The sequence below is a fragment of the Orbicella franksi genome, chromosome 3 (assembly GCF_964199315.1).
Source record: "Orbicella franksi chromosome 3, jaOrbFran1.1, whole genome shotgun sequence".
Classification (NCBI taxonomy): Eukaryota; Metazoa; Cnidaria; class Anthozoa; order Scleractinia; family Merulinidae; genus Orbicella; species Orbicella franksi.
In genome coordinates, this window is record NC_138147.1 from 2014917 (window position 1) to 2035153 (window position 20237).

Here is a 20237-nt window from a genome sequence, read left to right on the forward strand (position 1 = left end):
TAGACGGTAGACGTTGTCGACAAATTTGAACTACTCTTTCGCTGCAATGTGTAATATTAGATGGCAGACAGAACCTTAAACGAACGTCATCAATCAAGGCTTAATCTGGATAATGTAACTCAAGATACGTAAGGTGAACGCTTATTTTAATATATAACTGTATGTATAGCATAAATTACAAGGCCGTTAAAGAACATAAGCGTGCATATAAAGAATGTTTGGCAAATTAGCATTTTATAACCTTAAATTAAGGTATGTCCGCCATTTTGAATAATCAAATCCAGCCGGTGTCAGAAAATCGTTTGTTCAGTATCGCTATGACGTCAGTGCTTTCTCATTGGCTCACAGCCAAACCTTTTGTTCTTTCGCTTTATAAGTGCGACACCACCCGGATGGTTGGGCGGATAGTTAACTCCATCGCAATATACACATCTCTCCTCAATATATACATCACAGCCTGCATCTCATTAATCCCCTACACATACCTACACATCCTGCATCTCATTAATCCCCTACATATACCTACACAGCCTACATCTCATTAATCCCCCACATATACCTACACACCCTACATTTCATTAATCCCCTACACATACCTACACATCCTGCATCTCATTAATCCCCTACATATACCTACACAGCCTACATCTCATTAATCCCCCGCATATACCTACACAGCCTACATCTCATTAATTCCCTACATATACCTGCACAGTCTACATCTCATTAATCCCCCACATATACCTACACACCCTACATCTAATTAATCCCCTGCATATTCCTACACACCCTACATCTCATTAATCCCCTACACATACCTACACATCCTGCATCTCATTAATCCCCTACATATACCTACACAGTCTACATCTCATTAATCCCCTACATATACCTACACAGTCTACATCTCATTAATCCCCCACATATACCTACACACCCTACATCTAATTAATCCCCTGCATATACCTACACACCCTACATCTCATTAATCCCCTACACATACCTACACATCCTGCATCTCATTAATCCCCTACATATACCTACACAGCCTACATCTCATTAATCCCCCGCATATACCTACACAGCCTACATCTCATTAATCCCCCGCATATACCTATACAGCCTACATCTCATTACATTCCCCACATGTAACTACACAGCCTACATCTCATTAATTCCTGACATATACCTACACAGCCCACATCTCATGAATCCCTGACATTTACCTTCACAGTTTGCATTTCATTAAATCGTTTCTAGAGTCATTACTCATTATATTCAGTGGTTATCAACTCATGTAAAACCAAGTGGTCTTAGGATATCGAGGAACAAGTAACTTGACTATCGCTATTCAAATTATTTGTTCCCTTGTAGCCTGCGAACAGGCTCCCGGTTGAGTTAATGGGTTTAGTGCGAGCTAGCCAAGTGTGTTCCAGGGCGAGCGGGGAGAGCCGAGAGCGGAATGGTGACGAGGGGGAGCGCAATTCGAGAAATTATTTTTTTCGCGCTTAACGGTTTGCTTCGCTCGCCGGATTTTTTTTTCCGCCCCCGCCGGATATTTTTCCCCCTTCGCTGGGAACCTGTTCGCTGCTTAGTTCACCTGCCGTGCGTTCAGCCGTTCGAACGGATACCGTAAGGAACGTTTTCGCATGAGAGGTCACATGTTTGCCGATGCATTTTTGTGGTTGTTCTTCTTTTAACGACGCTTCTAGGGTCGAGAAAGTAAAATTGGCGATGTGCTGACATCTTTTTATGTGACGCGTGATTCGTGACAAAAATTATCCGTGATGCGTGATCATGATTTAATAGAAAAATTCAGCTTGATACGTGATTGGTACCCTACCTTTGCCACGCTCTAGATTATTTCTAACAACTTTATAGAAAAGAGAATTGAGTACAAAGTTTGATTCAACTGTATTTTACAGGCTAAAAATTAATTTTTCACAGCTTGGATTTTTTTTAATTGTCTGCGATCTGTGGAACGACAAAAGAGGATTTACGGTAAAATGGTTGATCTTCGCTATAATCCACTCCTCTGTCCACTCCTCTCAAGTTATTTTTAGATAGGGTATTCAAATCTCGCGTGGATAATTTTACCACGCGAGTTGCATGCATGTTTTCGTGGATGATCAAAACGCGTCTGAAGAGGCTATTTCCGAGGTCTCTTTTGCCTCTGTTTCAAAACGAGTCTTCATGCGAAACCATTCATATGAAAATGTGCTCCGCCTACAGGCTCATTTTCATGCAAAGTTTCGCACGAAGACTCGTTTTGAAACAGAGGCACAAGGTAACTCGGAAATGACCTATTCTCTTCGGGTAATCCACGTGAATAGCATTCGCGTCACATGATTGGTTATTTCTAGACCCACATCCCCCCACCTTTGGAATTTCTGAAGTGAGTGACCTAAAAATAACTTGAGATTACTTTAGGAATAAGGCCTAAATGAAGGATAAACTCACTTACTCTTCATCTTCTCTTGAGAACGACAGGAACGAAAACGTGATAAAGCGTTTTACATCACCCGAGAGCATTAAAAGTTGCTGCCTGCTAATAATCTTGTTAAGGTTTAAAACAGACTCACGAAATTGATTCAAGTTTCTTTCCACATTGGTTATGGCGCGCAAACTAATTATATTGAGTAAATATAATTGTAATCAGTCTTCGATAGCACTTAGGCTGTGTCGGGTGAGAGGATCAACAGCTCTGGGAGCGATGCCTTTTCTAAGCTGCTCAATTTATCCCGTCAATATTCGTCTGGGTGCACGTTTGCCAATAAAACCGAGCAAGTCTTAGAACGAATCCTTCGGTCCAAGTATTCTATGTACAAGCAAAGTTATTATGCACAAGCAGATCATCTACTTTGGCCGCGGGACTTGAAGGAAGTTTTTCTTTGCTTTGACTTCTGGTTTTAAACCTTCGTCATCGGACGACGCAACGGAGCTCTGAGACAAGGATCTGGACGAGCTTGGTGGGTCACGTCGAAAAAGATCTCCAATCGGAAGAACTTCAGATTTGTCATCACTCACGGGAAGGGAATTTCCATCTGATTCTTTCTTTTCTTCTGTTTGACGATCCTCATCCTCGAGGTTTAAGAAAGACAACTCTTGAACCAACTCTTGTACCATGTTTTCGTTATGCTGGTCGTCATTTGAGCACCGAAGGTGTTTGATAGACTTTTCAGTGTCAACGCACTCATCGCGTCTATTCTGCGACGTATCTGGAAGCGTTATCATCGGTGAAGCAGCTGACCAGGCGGGGCGGGAGGAATTTGGTTGCGTCATGGTCTCAGGAGCAATTCCGAGACTTCCAACAGAGCTCCTGACGTCATCACGTGAACTCTCGAGATTATCACGTGAACTACGGAGCTCATCACGTGAGCTGTCCAAGCTATCCCGTGAACTGTCCAAGTTATTACGTGATGCGTCAAGACCATCACGTGAGCTGTCAATGCTCAAAAATGATCCCAGATTCCTGACTTTGTTGACAATAAGGGCACTTTTGGTACTGGCAATTGACTGGCGACTCGCCGTTGCGTTGGGTGAAGAAGAGCTTGGTTCCAAGTCATCTTCCTCTCTACCGTTAGCATGGCGCTCGTTAGAAGCGCCATCGACGGTATCGTTTACCTCAGAAGGTGCCACTTTCACCGGAGGCCCACCTTTGGAAAAGTACTTCACCAATATGCCAAACAAGGCGAACGAAAAGAGGGATGGAATAAACGCTGTGCCTTTAACACTCAGAGGAACTCCAAAATATCGAGAGTTCATTTTTTGATCTTCTAAGCCGTAAGTTTCATTGGTCAGAGGATTCACGTGCGACCATCGCCATGCGTAACTTAACGTTTCCTCGGTAGCATTGGCCAGGAAATCTCTATCAGCGACCGTGTAAATGTAATCTTGATCGTCTGTGTATTGACCGTAGGTAAAAGGTTCGTAGAAGATCTGATTTTTCCACATGTTCAGGTCAAGAATCATAACAATGAAGATGATCCCGTAGTTGAACCATTTCCCGGAGATGCGGATATCTCCCCCGGGAATATGGAAATGAAAGTTCCCTGTATTCAGACCCGGGAGTTTTATGTCCATCCCTCCGTCAAAGTAAGGGAAGTCCCAGTCCTGAGACAGGATAAAAGTAATAAAAATAAATTAGGTAAAGTCTGCATGCGAGCCAAGTGGCCCATCAGGCCAGAGCTTATCCCAGTTTCTGTAGCATGAAGCGACTAGGAGTATTTCTACTCCCCCCTGGATGGGATGCTAGTCCATCGCAGGGTTACCTCCAGCATTAAATTCGCCGGTACCCATTTATACACCTGGGTGGAGAGAGGTACTTCGAGAGTAAAGTGTCTTGCCCAAGAACATACCATAATTCCCCGGCCAGGGCTTAAACCCGGACCGCTCTATCCGGATGCAAGCGCATTAACCATGAGGCCACCTCGCCTTCTTAAAAAATAATTAAGACGGTAGTAGAAATTAGAAAGATACACTTGTTACATTGGTATGTTGTTGTTCGATGCTTAGCGTCGGAAGCTTATTAATTCTTTTAACGGCATTCACATCTAAATTAAAGGCAATTACCTGGGGCTTATTTCTCGAATGTCCCGAAATGTTTTCACACCCGGAAAGCCGTAACAAAATCTCAAACTTTATGATTACAGAGCTGTTTTATTCACATATTCTTAATATAAATAGAGGTTATCTTCATACAATAAGTTTCAGGAGTATACTCCTTTCTGTTTTTAGATACAGATTAATTAAAAATGGCTTTGCGGGACCGATAAGTTTTCCGGGGCTTTCGAGAAACGAGCCCCTAGTGACTTACAAGCTATCAAACTACAAGACAAGTAGAACAAGTGCAACCATCTTACTCATTTTTGTGTGCGGTATGAAACGTTCAATAGTCAAGAACTTTTCTACACTTTCTTCCCCCTAACATCACGAATAGGCCATTTCCGAGTTACTGTGCCTCTGTGTCAAAACGAGGCGAAACCGTTCATATGAAAATGTGTTCCGCCTAGAGGTTCGTTTTCATGTCAATCAAACTCGTTTTCATATGAAAGGTTTTGCAAGAGGACTCGTTTTGAAACAGAGGCACAAGATAACTCGGAAATGGTCTATTCTCTTTTACCGATTAGCACATCAGCACTTACTTTATGTAAGACAACGCGAATAATACCTGCATAACAATCAGAAGATCCATAACCAAGATAAAGGAGGCCAAGTACGCCCTGGATATTTCGTTGGTGGGCATGAAGTCACTACTAATTTCGTCCCAGTTGAGGTAGTCAGTAGTGATGGCAGTTGCTACAACAACGCTCATACTGAATGAAATAAACCAGAACGCGTAAACCCTGTTTCTACCACGCCTCCAAAACGCTCTGAGGCCTGGGCTCCAGTCTGGGTACTGCTCCTCCTGCGGAAGTGGGAAAATATTTTCCGGTTATTGTCGCAAGCTTTAAGAGCAAATTCCCAGAAAAATCAAACAAAATCAAATTTCTTCGGCAAGGCTAGAAAATTCAAAAAAACGACATTTTCGATTTAACCTTCAGACTCAATTTTATGCAATTTAGCGAGTCCCAACTGGGCTGAAAATCGGGGTGTCTACAAAAACGAAGACCTAAGACCTAAGACCTAAGACCCAAAAACGAAGACTTGTTTTTTTACAAGCCTATCAAACCAGACACAGTCAAACCGGGTCAATGCTTTTCTTCAGACACAACCTGACGCGAAATCAATGGGTCTTCGTTTTGTAGATAAGGCCAGCTCGAACTTCAAAACGAAGACCCTCGCTAAATGCTTCTAAATGCTTTGTTCGAGTGTTAAGCAATATCGCGGACCTTCGTGTGTCAAGGCAGCTTATTGTGGACTGTGGCGGATCATGCAGTTGTTTATTTATGTCCTCCGTTTCATTGTTTCGGAAGTGAAAATGCCCCGAAGCTGTTGCTTATCTTTTGCATCAAATTGTAATATTATTAATACAGTCGAACCTCCGGCTGCGACCACCACTGGTAAGCGGCTACCTCTCCTCAGCGACCAGTTTTCCAAAATACCAAAAGTTTTTGAGTCAAATCACTATATTTGGAACCTCTTGTAAGCGACCACTTCTCGTAAGCGACCGCGACCACTTTTAGAGCTAAAAGTTTGAAATTTTCTTTTGTTTTTAATCTCCCATAAGCGACCACTTGACAGATAATAAAGTGGAAATTGGATAATATGATGTTGTGACATTATCACATTCCAGGGTAGTACAAGAGACGGAAATTTCGAAATGGGAAGTACCGAATTTTTTTCTCGATATTGACTTTTCACATGAACAAAACATTTAAAACAGGGGGTAAGTATCTGCAGTTACCATATGCTAATGAGGCAAAATTTTGACGTAATATTGTCTAAGCTCTCGTAAGCGACCACCAGGGGTTGACATTTTGGGTGGTCGCTTACGGGAGGTTTGACTGTAGTTTTAAGACCTCTGCATAGTAAGAGTTCTCTAAAGTGCTTTTCAGAAGGATCAGGCTAAACGGCAAAATAGGACAACTTGCTACGTCACTACCCCTCATTTGTTAAGACCTTAAAAATTTGTAAGAAGTCTGACTTTAACACACGCGTACACTTTCCCTAAAAAGGTATGCAGTTCATCGGAGTTTGCTCTTAGAATTTCTTGCGGGTTGACATGACAGTTTGCGAGAACCATATGATTCTCTTGGCTGGAGAAGCGAAAGTTGTTGCTCAAAATTAAAGGACAAGACAGAGTCCTCGGCCAAAACTCTTGCGCAGGAAAGCTATAATGATAAAGCCTTCTTTTGCTTCTCTCTCTCTCTCTCCCCCCATCCCCGCTCATGCGCTGCACCGCCTCTAACTGAGCTTCTAAAACAAGGCAACTATTAGGCCAATGCATCTCACTTGGTTTTAAAGCACATAATAGGGAGTTTAAGTAACTACGATGGCGACCCTGAGGACAACGTCGATTAGAAAAGGAATTTATATTCTATTTTATATTTTTTAGGAACACAGCGATAAATTTGAAAAGGGAATTAAAATTGGCCGTCCGGTTCACGCCAGTCCAAACGCAGAATTTGATCATTTCACGATGTTGTCTTGCAGAAGACGGTTAAGAAATGCACCAAGAATTATAACGCACGCGCACAGCCATTGTCCTGCTAATTAAACCTTTTGTTAAGCGACGTCGTGATTTTCTTAAACTCCCTAATTTTAAGGGGGTAGGCACTTGCAACAGTAAACGCATTGCTACCTGTAGCATCATGTCGGTCACCATCCAAGCTGTAATAAAGTCGCCTAACCAAGTGCCTATAGCAGCCATCTTCATGAACGTCTGATTCTCGATTCCCAAATTACTACTGGTGACATAAGGTGCAAAGTGGTCTCCGCCGAGAAGCAACAACTCGTTGTATATGAAGCTTACAATGAACAGAAACATGAGCACGGTGAGGAACATCACCATCCATGACCCTTGGCCATCCTCAGAGAACATGCGCAGCTTCAGAACACGACAAAAGAGAAATTTGTGAATAAAATACTTTCCCACAAACATTCCCAAGCCGATGGCAAAAAGGTACATGAAGACTTTGAGAGCGACGAATCCTGCGTCTGGAGGATATCTGAAAACAATTTGAAAAATCAAGCTATGAACTCTGGAGAAACAAATAGGCCATTTAAGAATATGAGTGGAGCCTACTGTATAAAGATTATTATTATTATTATTATTATTATTATTATTATTATTATTATTAACTGCCTTTTGCCCCTGTGTCAAAACGAGCCTTCGGGCGAAACCATTCTTATGAAAATGTGTTCAGCCTACAAGTTCCTTTTTATGCAAATCAATCTCATTTTCACATGAAAGCTTTAGCACGAGGACTCCTTTTGAAACAGCGGCACAAGGTTGCTAGAATTGGCCTGTTGTGTTTATTACATTTAAAACCCTTACACCGGCTTTTGTCCAAGAGACTGTTAACTTTTGCGCAGCGCAGTGCTTATGCTTGTTGTAATTTTCGTGCATGTCTTAGCAATCAAACAACTTGTTTACTATACACATCCCTCCAAGTGAAAATCGTAAACAAAATAACTGAGTTCTGAGCAAACAAAAACGTTTCAGAAAGACTGCAGTTTAAGACTTTTAATTGCTTTGGTTGAGGAAAGACAAAAAGCCTAGTAGCGAATCTCCTTGACTATCTCTCGCGCAGCGCGTCATAGGCACTTATTGTGGCGTCAGACCTTCACTTTGCTTATTCTCGCGGAAAGAACAAGCTGTTTGTTTTTTGTGAGAAGAAAGAAAGTTCGTTATCAGCATGAAGTTGATGATTTGGATTACTGTGCTATCGTTGTCCTTTCTGTTATTGGAAGTTGCGCAGACTTCTAAACAGCAAGGTAAGAAATTCGCTCGCGATCGAGTCTTTTTTTTTTTTTTTTTTCTAATTTTCTTTTTCTTTTCGCACTGTGTAATTTTGCGCATGAAATAGGTTTTTTCTCACTAGGAGACATTAAGTTTCTTCACCAAATTTCCTAGTTTGTAAGTTGCTGGCAGCGAAAAGAATGGCTTCCAGAGTGTGAGCCCAAACTCTATTTTTCTCGCCGATGCCAAATTTTACAAACTTACAAATTTTGCTGTAAATTCGTCGGAAACTAAACATGTTGTTTCGGTTGCCATGGTAATCTCCCCAGTGGTTTAGCGCGTGCGTCTTTTTTTGTAGTTTGAAGCGCGCGCTCCAACGGTTTCATGTATTCTTCCCAATCCATATTCAGCACGAAAGACTCGAGACTAGAGATTGAATACTCATTCAAAAAATAAATAAATAAATAAATAAAAAATAAGCAAGCAAATACTAGCAATTGATTGATATTTTGCTACTAGCTTTGTTTTCCTGGCTTTTCTGCCACACTAGAAAACAAAATGAACCTGGCTCTTACACGAAAAAAGTTTATTTTCAAACCAGAATGAACTACTTAAGAGTTTAATAACGTTTTTGCAGAAACTCCACAAGACGTTCAGAGGCAGGATTTCTTCAAAGATCTCAACCCAAAGGGACATCAGAAGATTATAAACGGAAGCTTGATTTACGAGGTTGGTGCATTTGAAATTTACGGCAACCAAACCTGCCAACATAAGGAAGATTTTCATCCAAAAGTGCACCTTAAAGTTAGCAGTCACTTGTTCAAATACATTCTTTTTTGTTTTAGGGTTATGTGATTGAGGTTAACAATTTTTTTTTCTACCATTTGCTCTAGTATTGGTCTATAAATTTAGAGATCGCGACACTGGATGAAATAAGTCTTCTCACGGTAGACTAGCCACTCAATTAGTTTTGTCGGCCATAGAGTTTTTGGGTGGATCTGCGGTGATCCAAAAAAATTGCGGCGCACAAAAAAGGAAGGCAGTGTCATTAAAAAGGACAGAGAAAACAACTTTAACTTCTTTTTCTCGTTCACAAACCTGGATTATATTTCAGTGAAAGGGGATTTTTGGCAAAATATTATATATTGTTTTTCTTTTTATAATGAGTGTTTTGTGCTAGGCCATGCCATATCTTTGCACTCATCTTTTCTCTTGCTGTTGTCAGATCCACACGTTCGATACCTTTCGCAAGTATTTCCGAAATGCCACATGTCCCCGCTACGATACATGCAAAACCACATCCGTTGGTCCCATGACCCGAGTATGGGACTTCACAGTTGCAACAACATCACATGCACGGGACTCTATAGTGGCAATGGCAACACAGGCATGGAGCAAATTTCATAGCATTACTATTACAATGACTGCTAGGATCTGGAATGGAGTTACATGGATGGCCGATTGGATCTGTGATAAACTCTCATGGTTCGCCAAGTGGATCTGGGATGAGCTTAAGTGGTTGACCGAGTTGACCTCGAATGAAATTACTTGGATGAACGGCTATATCTGGGATGGAGTTACATGGGCTGGAAAACCTTTTACTGTTGAGTTCAACTACGTAACTGATGTTGCTGCTGGGTTTTATGGCGGATATATGGATAGTAAGTGAAGGACCAATCTAGTGTGTAGTTTGAAGATATTGTGATAACATAACATTATGACTGTCGTTTATTTCAATGATGGTGGCAAGACAATACTCCAGGAAAGATGGGTTAAATCATTTCATTAATTAATCTAACTTATCGTATATCGATTTGCTTAAATAACAATTGAAATAGCAGTCAGACTCATAAGGGAAAAAAAATCTGTTTTGCGGCGACAAACTGGTTTCATTGCAAGAAAGAAATTTTCTTCCCTATTTCTCAGATTAATCTCATTCACTTCTTACTTACGACAATATCTCGGTGTTTGGTTTTGTTTCCCTCTTTTAATTTAAGCAAAACCACCTTCATGAATCATTTATCCACATTATCAGTAGCTTCTCTATTCCAAATGTATTTATTTTTTATCTGAAATTTTTGTCCAACAGGGCACGTGAAACACGTTCAGGATCTCGTTATTGCCATGACTTGGCAAGATGTCTTCTACGTGATGTCTATCGATTTGGTTCTGAATTTTCTTCTCCTTGCCTTCTATCTGTTGGCTTCATGTGTAGTGAACTTCATTCAACGACGATGGTGAGTTGTGACGATTAAAAGCTTTGTCTGCAACGGTGGGCGTCTAGGTCGTTGCGCTCATCCCACACTGATTCCCTACCGGCCCCTCCCCCGCGAAGTCGTTGGTCACTCGTAACTAGAATAAGCACGAAGGCGACTTGATATATAGCAGGTGTATCTTAATACAGGATCAACGTCTTCTCTCAGTGACTTAAAGTTCTCAGGGTTACGGGAAATTTGTTAACTGAATCAATTTGGAACCACCTGGACACTCTCCTCCGCGCTTTTGTGAATCAAAGGTTGTGGAGTTTAAACCTTTCATTTACTAAAGAAACCCAAACAACTATAACACAGCAATTGTACCAATCACCCATCAAGAGCCTGCACCCACCTTAACCAGCGGCCGGGAAACGCAAAGGACTTCACGTTTCCCGGCCACCTGTCAAGGGGAATACAGACTCTGGCTACAGACTACTATTGCACACTAACTAAAACACTTTCACAATCGTCTTGGTTGACGGTTGATTTCATCCAATGCGCCCTTGATGCTTTGTCTTATTGAGAGAACACCATTAGGTCATAAATGATTCTAATGTTATTTTTTTCGCTCGCAGGCAGGCATTCAAAGACAAAAATGGCAAGAGATCTGCTGCTAATTTGCCTCCTGCTCCTAAGAAACCAATATGGCGGCCGAAACCAAAGAAGAAGAAGAAGCGAAATAAGAATAGGCGGTAGTCACCACGCTTCGTTACTCAAGACTGATTTTTACCGCGGAAATGAACTATTCTGAGCTTGTTTGTTTGGAAAACGAGATTTCGTGAAGATAATGGAGTTGCAAAGTGGTGTCACTCATTAAAGTTTGTTGTTGCTGTTGTTGTTGTTTGGTCGTGTAACTGAGTTAACGACTTTTTGATGCACTTCCCACTCTATGCATCTTGAGTGTGAGAAGGGCAGTTACAACACCCTAACCAAATTGAAGCGAGAGATTCCTAAACTATGTTGTGAAAGCATGCCATACATGATACGATTTCTTTAAAGATGCAATCTATGCGAGAATTTGCAGTACATCCTGGAAGGTAGACAAAGAAAGGGGACATGCATTTCGAGTTTCTGGGAACATAAACCTGAACAAATATTTCGTTACCACAAAAGATGTGGTAAACAACCTACCTTGAAAATACGAACGCATACATATTGCCAATGATGTCAATAACACAATCCGTGTAGCTGTGGGAGACTGGGTCCTCAGCAAAGATCAAGAAGTTACAAAACACGACCAAGTACGACGTAGTAATGCGAAAGTAAGGGTGCCGGAAGTAATAAACAAAGTTCCTTGTCACTTCCGGTTTCTTCTGCTCTCCTTGGCCCGAATCCACAGCTTCTTCATTCTCATCCGCTGTTTCGCCATAAACAAGATTCATGTCTATAATTTCCTCCTTTCTACCTCGCTGCCCATCAGCGGAAACAGGCAAACTTGCAATACTTCGTCCATCATTAATTATGAACGGACGTGGCTGGAGAAAGAAAGATATGAAGTACTTATGTAAAAAATGAGTGGACACAGAATAAACTCAAAGAGCCAAAACAACAGACTCCAGCCTCGTCGCGCTCCAAATATTTACCTCGCTTGAAAGACGTCTGTGATTCGATTTGAAAGACCTAACTGCTGTGTACAAGTTGTGAGGCGTTGTTACTCGGTTTTTATTTTAGTTTTCGCGACGATTAAGTGACAGCCAATCCCACGCATCTCAGATGTCAATCAGAGCGGAGGACGGAACTGCACGTCAAGACAGGTATGAATGCTCGGCTACAAACTCGTCTTTCAGTGATCCTTTTAAAACTAGTCTTGTCTTCTATCTACCCTTTGATACAATTCACCCTCATGAAACCCCGTTGCATGCTGGTTTCAACTTAGAGAATACACAAGTCGTCCAAGAGCAAAGCAGTCCACTTACCCTTTCCTCCCCCTCCTCCATCACCTTGTTTTTTCTCTCTTCCATTCTCTTCTTCTTTCTCAATCGCTTCATTTGCCTGTGATGTCGAACATCACGTCGATACCTGCGCACTAAGACTTCATCCGGGTTTTCTTCTAATCCGAAGAGCCACAATAAATAACCAAAGACACAGAAGGCGAGAATTGACGGCACGAAAGCGATACTCTTCAGCGTTAAAGAATACCCTTTGTACTTAGCATTCATACGTAGGTCCTCGAGTCCGTAAGTCCTGTTAGTTTTCGGATTGATGTGGTTCCAGCGCCATTCGTAAGTCATAAGAGTTGTGTTTCCCCATCTCAGGAATTGTCTATCAGATACGCTGTAGATATAACCCTCTGAGTCTGTGTATTGGCCGTAAGCGAACGGTTCGTAGAAGATCTGATTTTTCCACATGTTCAGATCTAAGATCATGACAATGAAGATTATCCCGTAGTTGAACCATTTGCCCGTGATGTAAATGTCCAGCGGTTTACCTCCACAACAGCCGGGAATGCGAACATCGAAAGCGTCTGAATTGACTCCCGGTAGTTTGATGTCCAGCGAACCAGCAAAGTGGGGAAAATCCCAATCCTTGAAAAAGGTACATACGGAATGTTAACAACAGGAGTAACTTCTTGCATCAAATTGCGCAAATGCAGCGTAATGTGGTGCCTCCGACCTCCAGGTAAGCATAACCCTAGTTCACGTATAACTTTATAAGCGGTTTAGAAAAGACAGGATTCTTTGAACAAGAAGAAACATCTCTAGTCCCGTAGAATGAGATTCAAGAAGGAGCCAAAGAGCCCTAACCCAACAAAAAAAAGTTACTTATACACTACACCGAAATAGCTGACAGTTGTAAAGCAAATGTAAGCTAGTCGAACTCAGGAACAGTGAATGAGGCGACATGAGCATGAGATGCAAACAGATCGTAAACGAGATTTATTTTTGTCATAATTTGAACCAACCTGCATAACTATCATTAAGTCCATAACAAGAATGAACGAAGCCAGAAATGCCCGTGCCAGCTCATTGGACGCAACAAAGTCTCTATTCACTTTGTCCCAATTCACATAGTCTGTAGAAATTGCTGTGCTGACCACTATTGTCATGGAAACGAACACAAACCAAAACGCGTACACCCGGTTCAAGCCCTGCTTCCAAAATCGGCGGAGAGCTGGGGCCCAATGCGCATACTGCGCTCCCTGTGTGGACAGGAATTGAGTGAAAACGTGAAAATAAAATTTAAATTAGAATGGATGGGTACTCCTCATAACCTCTTATTGAAGGTTATAACAACAATAACCCATCTCAGCTCGGCTGCACGTTTCTCTGAAGATTTATAGTAGCCAAATATGGGAGAACTAGAAATTATGAGTTTTCCGACTGTTTCAAGTTTTCCTTAGCTTTAACAAGCCTTTTTATACCTGATGAAATGTTTCAGCTTGTTTCCTTTCACCTTTCTTCAGAATGAACCCGTGGAAAATGTGTCAGTGTCTCTATAGAACTCGGTTCCCCACTTACTCGGGCGTTCAAGGGTAAAATATGAATTATTTACCTGTAGCATCATATCTGTGACCATCCAAGCGGTAATGAAATCCCCAAGCCATGTGCAAATAGCAGCCACCTTCATAAATGTCTGGTTCTCCATACCCATGCGATTACTAGCATGCATTTTGTCCATGTATTTACCTGTCGAAAAAAGAAGTTTTAAAGAGAGAACTGGAAATGGTGCTCACTGATATTCATAAAAGATCGTCTGCAAATTAAAATATAAAGGAGTTGCATGTTCTCGAGCTCTTTCAGAGATTTTGAATTCAAATGTGGTTCTTGCACAGAGAAGTTTTAGCAACAGTATCATAAAGTTGACTAAATTAAAACTGCAAGCCTGTGTTGGGGAAGCAAAATAAGTTAATGTTGACATTATATCGGTAAAATTGGAACGTATAATAAAAGTGAATTTCGACAATAGTCGGATGCCTACTTGGCAGAAATTTTGAAAATATTTTTAAGATACGTTCACGAATCTTTCGGTTGGTTCTTTGACGAGAGGCAGTTACCTTCAAGGAATGAGCACAATTATAATATCCTAAAATAACTGTTGGGCTGTTGGGCGAGTGAAACAGTTTGCCAGTTATCAACTTGCAGCTGGTAAGGGTAAATTAAAAGGACCGAACTGACTTTTCGAGCGTTGGAGCAAACAATTTTTTCTTCATCAACTACAGGTTGATTCACAGCTAAGTATTACCTTCAAGCATAAGAAAACCGTTGTATGCAAAACTAAAGCAGAACAGCGAGAACAGCGCGGTGAGGAACATGACCATCCATGAGCCTTGTCCGTCTTCTGTAAACATCTTAAGCTTGAGCTTTTTACAGAAGAACCAGCCATGAATAATCCATTTACCGACGCACATTCCAAGGAGGATAGCAAACATCCAGCAGCTGAACTTAATGAGCGAAAAGGAGCCTCTTGGCCATCTGAAAAGGAAAGGATAAACATTGTAACAGTTCTCAAAAACCTTCTAAGCAGAACTACGAAAAAAGGAATATATACATGCAAGAGTGGGTGAAGGCAAGAGAGTCAATCTTCATCCCCAAGGTAAACCATCCCAACTTATTGTTGGGTGAACTGGGTGCCATGTATAAAAATACCTTGAGAGAGGCCTTGGAAATAAGACCGATATGGGGGTTCAACTCTCACCCTTCATCATCGCCTGATGTATAGAGACCATTAAGAAGAACCTGCTCCAGAAGTCTACGAAATTCCGATTGAATTAGTCATTGTAATTCAAATAACAGGCTCAAACAATTAACTAAACAGAGAAAGCAAACGAACAAACAAGCAAAGAAAAGGATGCCTTACCTTATAAATATAAAAGTATAGATATCTCCTATGACGTCGATAATGCATTCACGATAACTGTGAGAGACTGGGTCCTCGGCGAAGATAAGGAAGTTACAGAACACTACCAAGTAAGCCGTGATGAGCCTGGAGTAGGGATGACGAAACAGGTATCTACTGCGACGGGGCTCTGGACGACTCTCCTCTTTCTCGTAACGCCTTTTATCAGCTGCAGGCTAAAAAAAGGTTTTTTTTTTTGTTATATGCACGAGCTAACATTTATTCCTGTTTTACATTATTAAATGAATGACATAGCGTATATAAAAAGAACGGCTAATGGCCTACAGTGTATATATCAACATTTTTTAAAAAAAGCAATCCTCACAGTATATGCGACATTTGAATCTAGTTAACTGTGACCTAATCTTACTAGTCTCTTAGTCGTTCAGTGCGACCAGTGTATGGAGGGTTATTGGTTGATTCCTGTAGCAGGACAAGGAACTCTTTTTTTATTTATCAAGTAGCTTGCGATCGCTGACCGAATGAATCATCATCTGCGTGATTTGCCGTTTCCTTATTTCTTAAGACAGCTACCATGAATTTCTTATGATAGATGATTAGTCGTCTTGATAATAAAACTTTCGAGGGAAAATCTTTTAAAACAAAACAAAACTGAATGTTTTCAATCATAAATCTTTTCACACAAAATGCAGACAATGGAGTTAATAACGTTTCTCAAACTTGGGAAGTGAAGTGTTAACTGAATTCAATAGCTAAGTATATGAGCTTTCGATGTCTAGTTATTTCACTAACTGAAGTTCGTCCAAAAATTGTTTACTAAGCGGAACGTATCGCTAACATCCACGAAATGTTATTCTTTACATCATTACTCTATGAAAACACTAGGGAGTGTAAAATTCATGAAAGAATGTCCCTTCATTTTCAGCGCTTAATAATCGAAGGGACGGTTATGTTATAGTTGATTGTAATTTAGCAATGGTTACCGAGATCCAATAAGAGTTCCGCTCGTCAAACGAAAACCCGAAAATGTGTCTCTAAAATTGCTTTATTCCAAAAAACACTTGTGCAAATAAAATTATTATATCAGCTAGACGTATGGAAATACAGTGACTTGACAAGGTTCAAACCTTGTCAAGTCGGGACCTACATTACTTACCCAATACTTTTTGCCAAGTTCATGCAGTTTCTGTATTTCCCGGAGTTCCTTCGATGTTACCGAAGAGACGCCTGTGGGATGTACTTTTAAACTCATACTTAGCTTAAAAAATGCCTTGACTACAACTTGAATTATATTTCTTTCTGCACGATATCATGGCTTATGTACAGTTGCTATGACGACGAGGCAGAAAGGGAAGAAAACACAAGCGATTTAGAACTTAAATTTTGGCTATTTATATCAAACGATTGTGGGTGTCAGCCAAACACCACACTTTTAAAGAACATGAAACAATGACAAAATGAGAATTATCCTTGATAAATATCAAATTAACCTGCGGGAAGTAAACCACATTCATAAAACACCCTTGGAATACCAATGGTAAATTAGCACTTAAGCTCTGTTAATTATTTAGTAAGTAGTTCGATTATGAAGCAGATGTCGCAAAACAGTGCGCTTCATTATTATATAGCTAGTATTTGTAGCCGATATAACGCGCGCTCTGATTGGCTGATTCTAGGAAACTATTTTCCTGTGATGCCCACGGGTCGCACAGGCCTCAACACCAAAGCAAAAAGGCCCTACAATAAGCAACTTATTAACCTCAAAAGTTCAGTCTTTATGCGGAAATCTCAAATCTCAACCTCGCCATATTGACCTCAAGGCAAGGTCTTGGTTTGAGATTTTCCCGTAAAGACCTCAGTACCTTTCGGGATTTTGTCCCACGGAATTTACAAGAAAAATCTTCTTCACACTCCAAAAGAGTTGAGACATTTGGGGGCTAAAAATGGAAATTACTTTTCAAGAAAGCCAAAGATCACCTAACGGCAAGCTCAGAAGGGTAAGATATAGTGCTCAAAGATCAAGTGAATATTAGAATAAATCTCTTTATTTCATGAAACATAAATCACAACCTTCAAAATGCAACATGAAGGGGCTCTGACCATTTTTGTTGCTGCATGCTCTCTTTCGTGCGAGACCGCATGATTTACGTCTCGGAAATCTGTTTCCCATGTAACATTTTCACAGTTTTACTCTGTCCTTTGCAAGGTTATGACTGTTTCATGTCGATAGATAAAAGGCATTCCTTAAATGCTTTTGATAGATAACTCAGCATTACGTGATGCGTGACAATCCTATACCCCTCAATAGAGCACAACACTTTCTTTACAAACTCATCATTTTATTACTAGCGTTACTTTCATCCTAAAGGTCTTGACGTGGGTTCAAATCACGCTCAAACGGATTCCAAGTCACTGAGCGGTTTTCAAAAGTTAATTTACATTTTGCATTTTTAGATCTCTGCAAACGCGTACACCGCATACTCACCGATCACAGGTAACCAGCTTTTTTTAGCCAATCACGTATAACATTAGAACCACACGTGACATGGTTTAGGAGACACTTCCCGCACTTTGCACGGACTGCACGTTTTTGCTGCGAGCTGCGATTGATTTTACGTCGTAAAAGAAGTTCGGAAGGGTCGGTGAACTTCGAAGGCAAAACCAAGCCAAATACAAAATTACACACAAAAGCGCTCTCTCAATAAATTGAAGTTCACTAAAAGATTATCTTTCCGCCACTGATGCGTGTTTGGCTTTGTGGTGGCTATTGAGAATTTCAAATAAGTGGTAGGGTCCAATAATTCGGAAATATTCTCGGGTCATCCGATCGCCCGTCAAAACTACAAGCAGTTTCTGAAGATTTCTTGGTTCCAGACTCTCGCGGAAGTTGACCGCGTATTTAAAAATCACAATGGTTTCCACGAAACCACCCACTCATCGATAAAAGATTATCTTTCATTCAGTTTTATGTCAATATTGAGCCCCCTTGCGATTACATGGAAGTCAAAGTGTATTAAATCGACGAGAGACACCAAGTTCAACGAAAGTCTTTACGACTTTGTTTAATTCGAATTTACATCACAATTCACAGATTACAGTATTGTTGAGAGTGCAAAACAAAGAACACTCTTCCATTATCAGTTATTTCATTTATCTTACATTTTCTTAAATTTTCTTACTAAATTCGTATTAAAAAGTCAACAATTTTTTCCCTTCGCTTACTTCATATGCTCATTTTTAAAATTCTGCGAAGAAAAAATAACCAAAATGATATAATTCAAAAAGAATAATTGGTAACAAAAATCCGCAGTAGAATAACTTTATAACTAGATAACTGGTACTTATGTTACAGAAGGTTTCGTACATCAGGGCCGGGTTGTTCGAAAGCCGGTTAATGCTAACCCAGGATTAAACGTTAACCGAAGTATAAATTTTTCCTGTATAAAAGTGTCTTTCTCTGCTTAAGTTTTGTGTATTTCGAGATTATTCAAACTTAAAAATGAAGAACAAACAATGTAAAGAGACAATCTCACCGCAGTTACAAAACTCGAATCAAAATTCTCACTAACCCTGAGTTAGCTTAATCGAGCTTTCAACAACCCGGTCCCAGGACTATAAATTTACAACCCTGAAATTTCACAAAACCATTTATAGTAAGTTACTGTTTGCCGATGTGGTTTACATGTAATAGGATTGAGTTTAATTGCTGCACTGTGTTAAAAGCCAACTTATGCTAACATAGGATTAATATAGAATTTACTTATCTTTTTAACAGCGGTTTTCAAGACTAGGATGTTGCAGTCTACAGATGTTAAAATAGCCTACGAAGTTGTTCCTAATCTTGGATTAACTCAACGTTTTGCTGAACAATGGGCCTTGCCCTTTAAATGCGTAGAACGCAATGTAAGAACCACCCACTTCTTTCCAAAACGAGGAATCTCAAATGCTCTTAAAAGAATATGAAAAATTTTTAACTTTATAATTGGAATGTTAATAGTGAAACAGTCCTCGGGAAAAGCGCACCTCCCCTTAAACGCAATAACAAACGACCAAAAAAAAATTGTCTTACTTTCACTTGTTCTTTCCCTGTGTGTCCATACAATTATCATAACGCTAGTTCGAAATGTTAAGATCACGATCTGTTGCTTAAGAATAACAAATTTTGCTTTGTTCTCATGACCTTCATAGGTTGCTCCTGTAATTAGTTCCTGGGGAAAGGACATATGTTCATCACCTCCGGAGACTGGAAATAGTCATACACGGCAATGTAGGCTCTGCATTCAAGACAATGAGAGTATTCAAGGCAAGCTGCCGGCGCATTTGTGATCGATCGAACGATCGGCCGGCACTCTTTACGACTTCGAGGAAAAAGCCATAAAATCTACAAAAACGACTATCTGGATGATGAGAATGATAACGAGCACAGACTCAAGTTGTCTTGTTATTCCTCCTTGCTCCGCTCGATCTCGAATCCAATAAAGTACTTACCATGCACAGGATACCTACATCAATACCACTAGCCGACAGAAGACTATGTACAACTGGGCGTGGCGTCACAAGGCGCCACGTGGTGCCATGTGCTTACATTGGAAGCCGGCTCAAGCCACCGGCTTAGAGTTCATATCAGCTTCCTCGCGAAGTTGACTACACTTTACAGTTATGTTCCATCTAATTGTAGTTCTATCCTAACCACTACTTCTCCAGATTCCACCTCGTACAGTAACAGTCTCTCATGCCAGGGACCTTTGCCTTTTGATAGAAGTTTGGCCAAGCTTACTTCTGTGCGACCTAGAAAGTCTGATGAGGGTAAAAGATGGAAAATAATTTAGAAAACTTAGCAC

At 40.5% G+C, this 20237-nt stretch overlaps 2 protein-coding genes across 2 annotated transcripts in view; both read right to left on the minus strand.

The window, feature by feature from the left end:
- Positions 1 to 2694: 2694 nt before the first annotated feature.
- LOC145480509 (uncharacterized) lies at positions 2695 to 16648 on the minus strand. The gene is made up of 10 exons (XM_081458752.1): positions 16553 to 16648; positions 15397 to 15611; positions 14782 to 15011; positions 14092 to 14225; positions 13502 to 13738; positions 12483 to 13124; positions 11731 to 11996; positions 7244 to 7610; positions 5171 to 5407; positions 2695 to 4113 (listed from the first exon to the last, which is right to left on the minus strand). Exons 1-10 carry the CDS (start codon positions 16646 to 16648, stop codon positions 2857 to 2859), a joined length of 3681 nt encoding a protein of 1226 aa, XP_081314878.1. The 3' UTR covers positions 2695 to 2856.
- A 1780-nt stretch (positions 16649 to 18428) lies between these two features.
- The window catches only part of LOC145480600 (intersectin-1-like), a 37747-nt gene continuing 35938 nt past the window's right edge, over positions 18429 to 20237 (minus strand). The window contains exon 40 of the mRNA XM_081458872.1: positions 18429 to 20193. Coding sequence (XP_081314998.1) covers positions 20054 to 20193 — 140 coding nt within the window. The 3' untranslated portion in view covers positions 18429 to 20053. The remainder of the gene's footprint in view (positions 20194 to 20237) is intronic.

What these genes read in the sequence shown, in the direction of transcription:
- LOC145480509 (XM_081458752.1), bottom strand. Translation starts at nt 16,648, where the DNA reads ATGAGTTTAAAAGTACATCCCACAGGCGTCTCTTCGGTAACATCGAAG. An exon ending in TATACTTTTATATTTATAAG is followed by an intron (nt 15,012 to 15,396) that starts GTAAGGCATCCT and finishes TTTCCTTTTCAG; the next exon opens with ATGGCCAAGAGGCTCCTTTT. An exon ending in ACTTAATGATAGTTATGCAG is followed by an intron (nt 13,125 to 13,501) that starts GTTGGTTCAAAT and finishes ACCTTTTTCAAG; the next exon opens with GATTGGGATTTTCCCCACTT.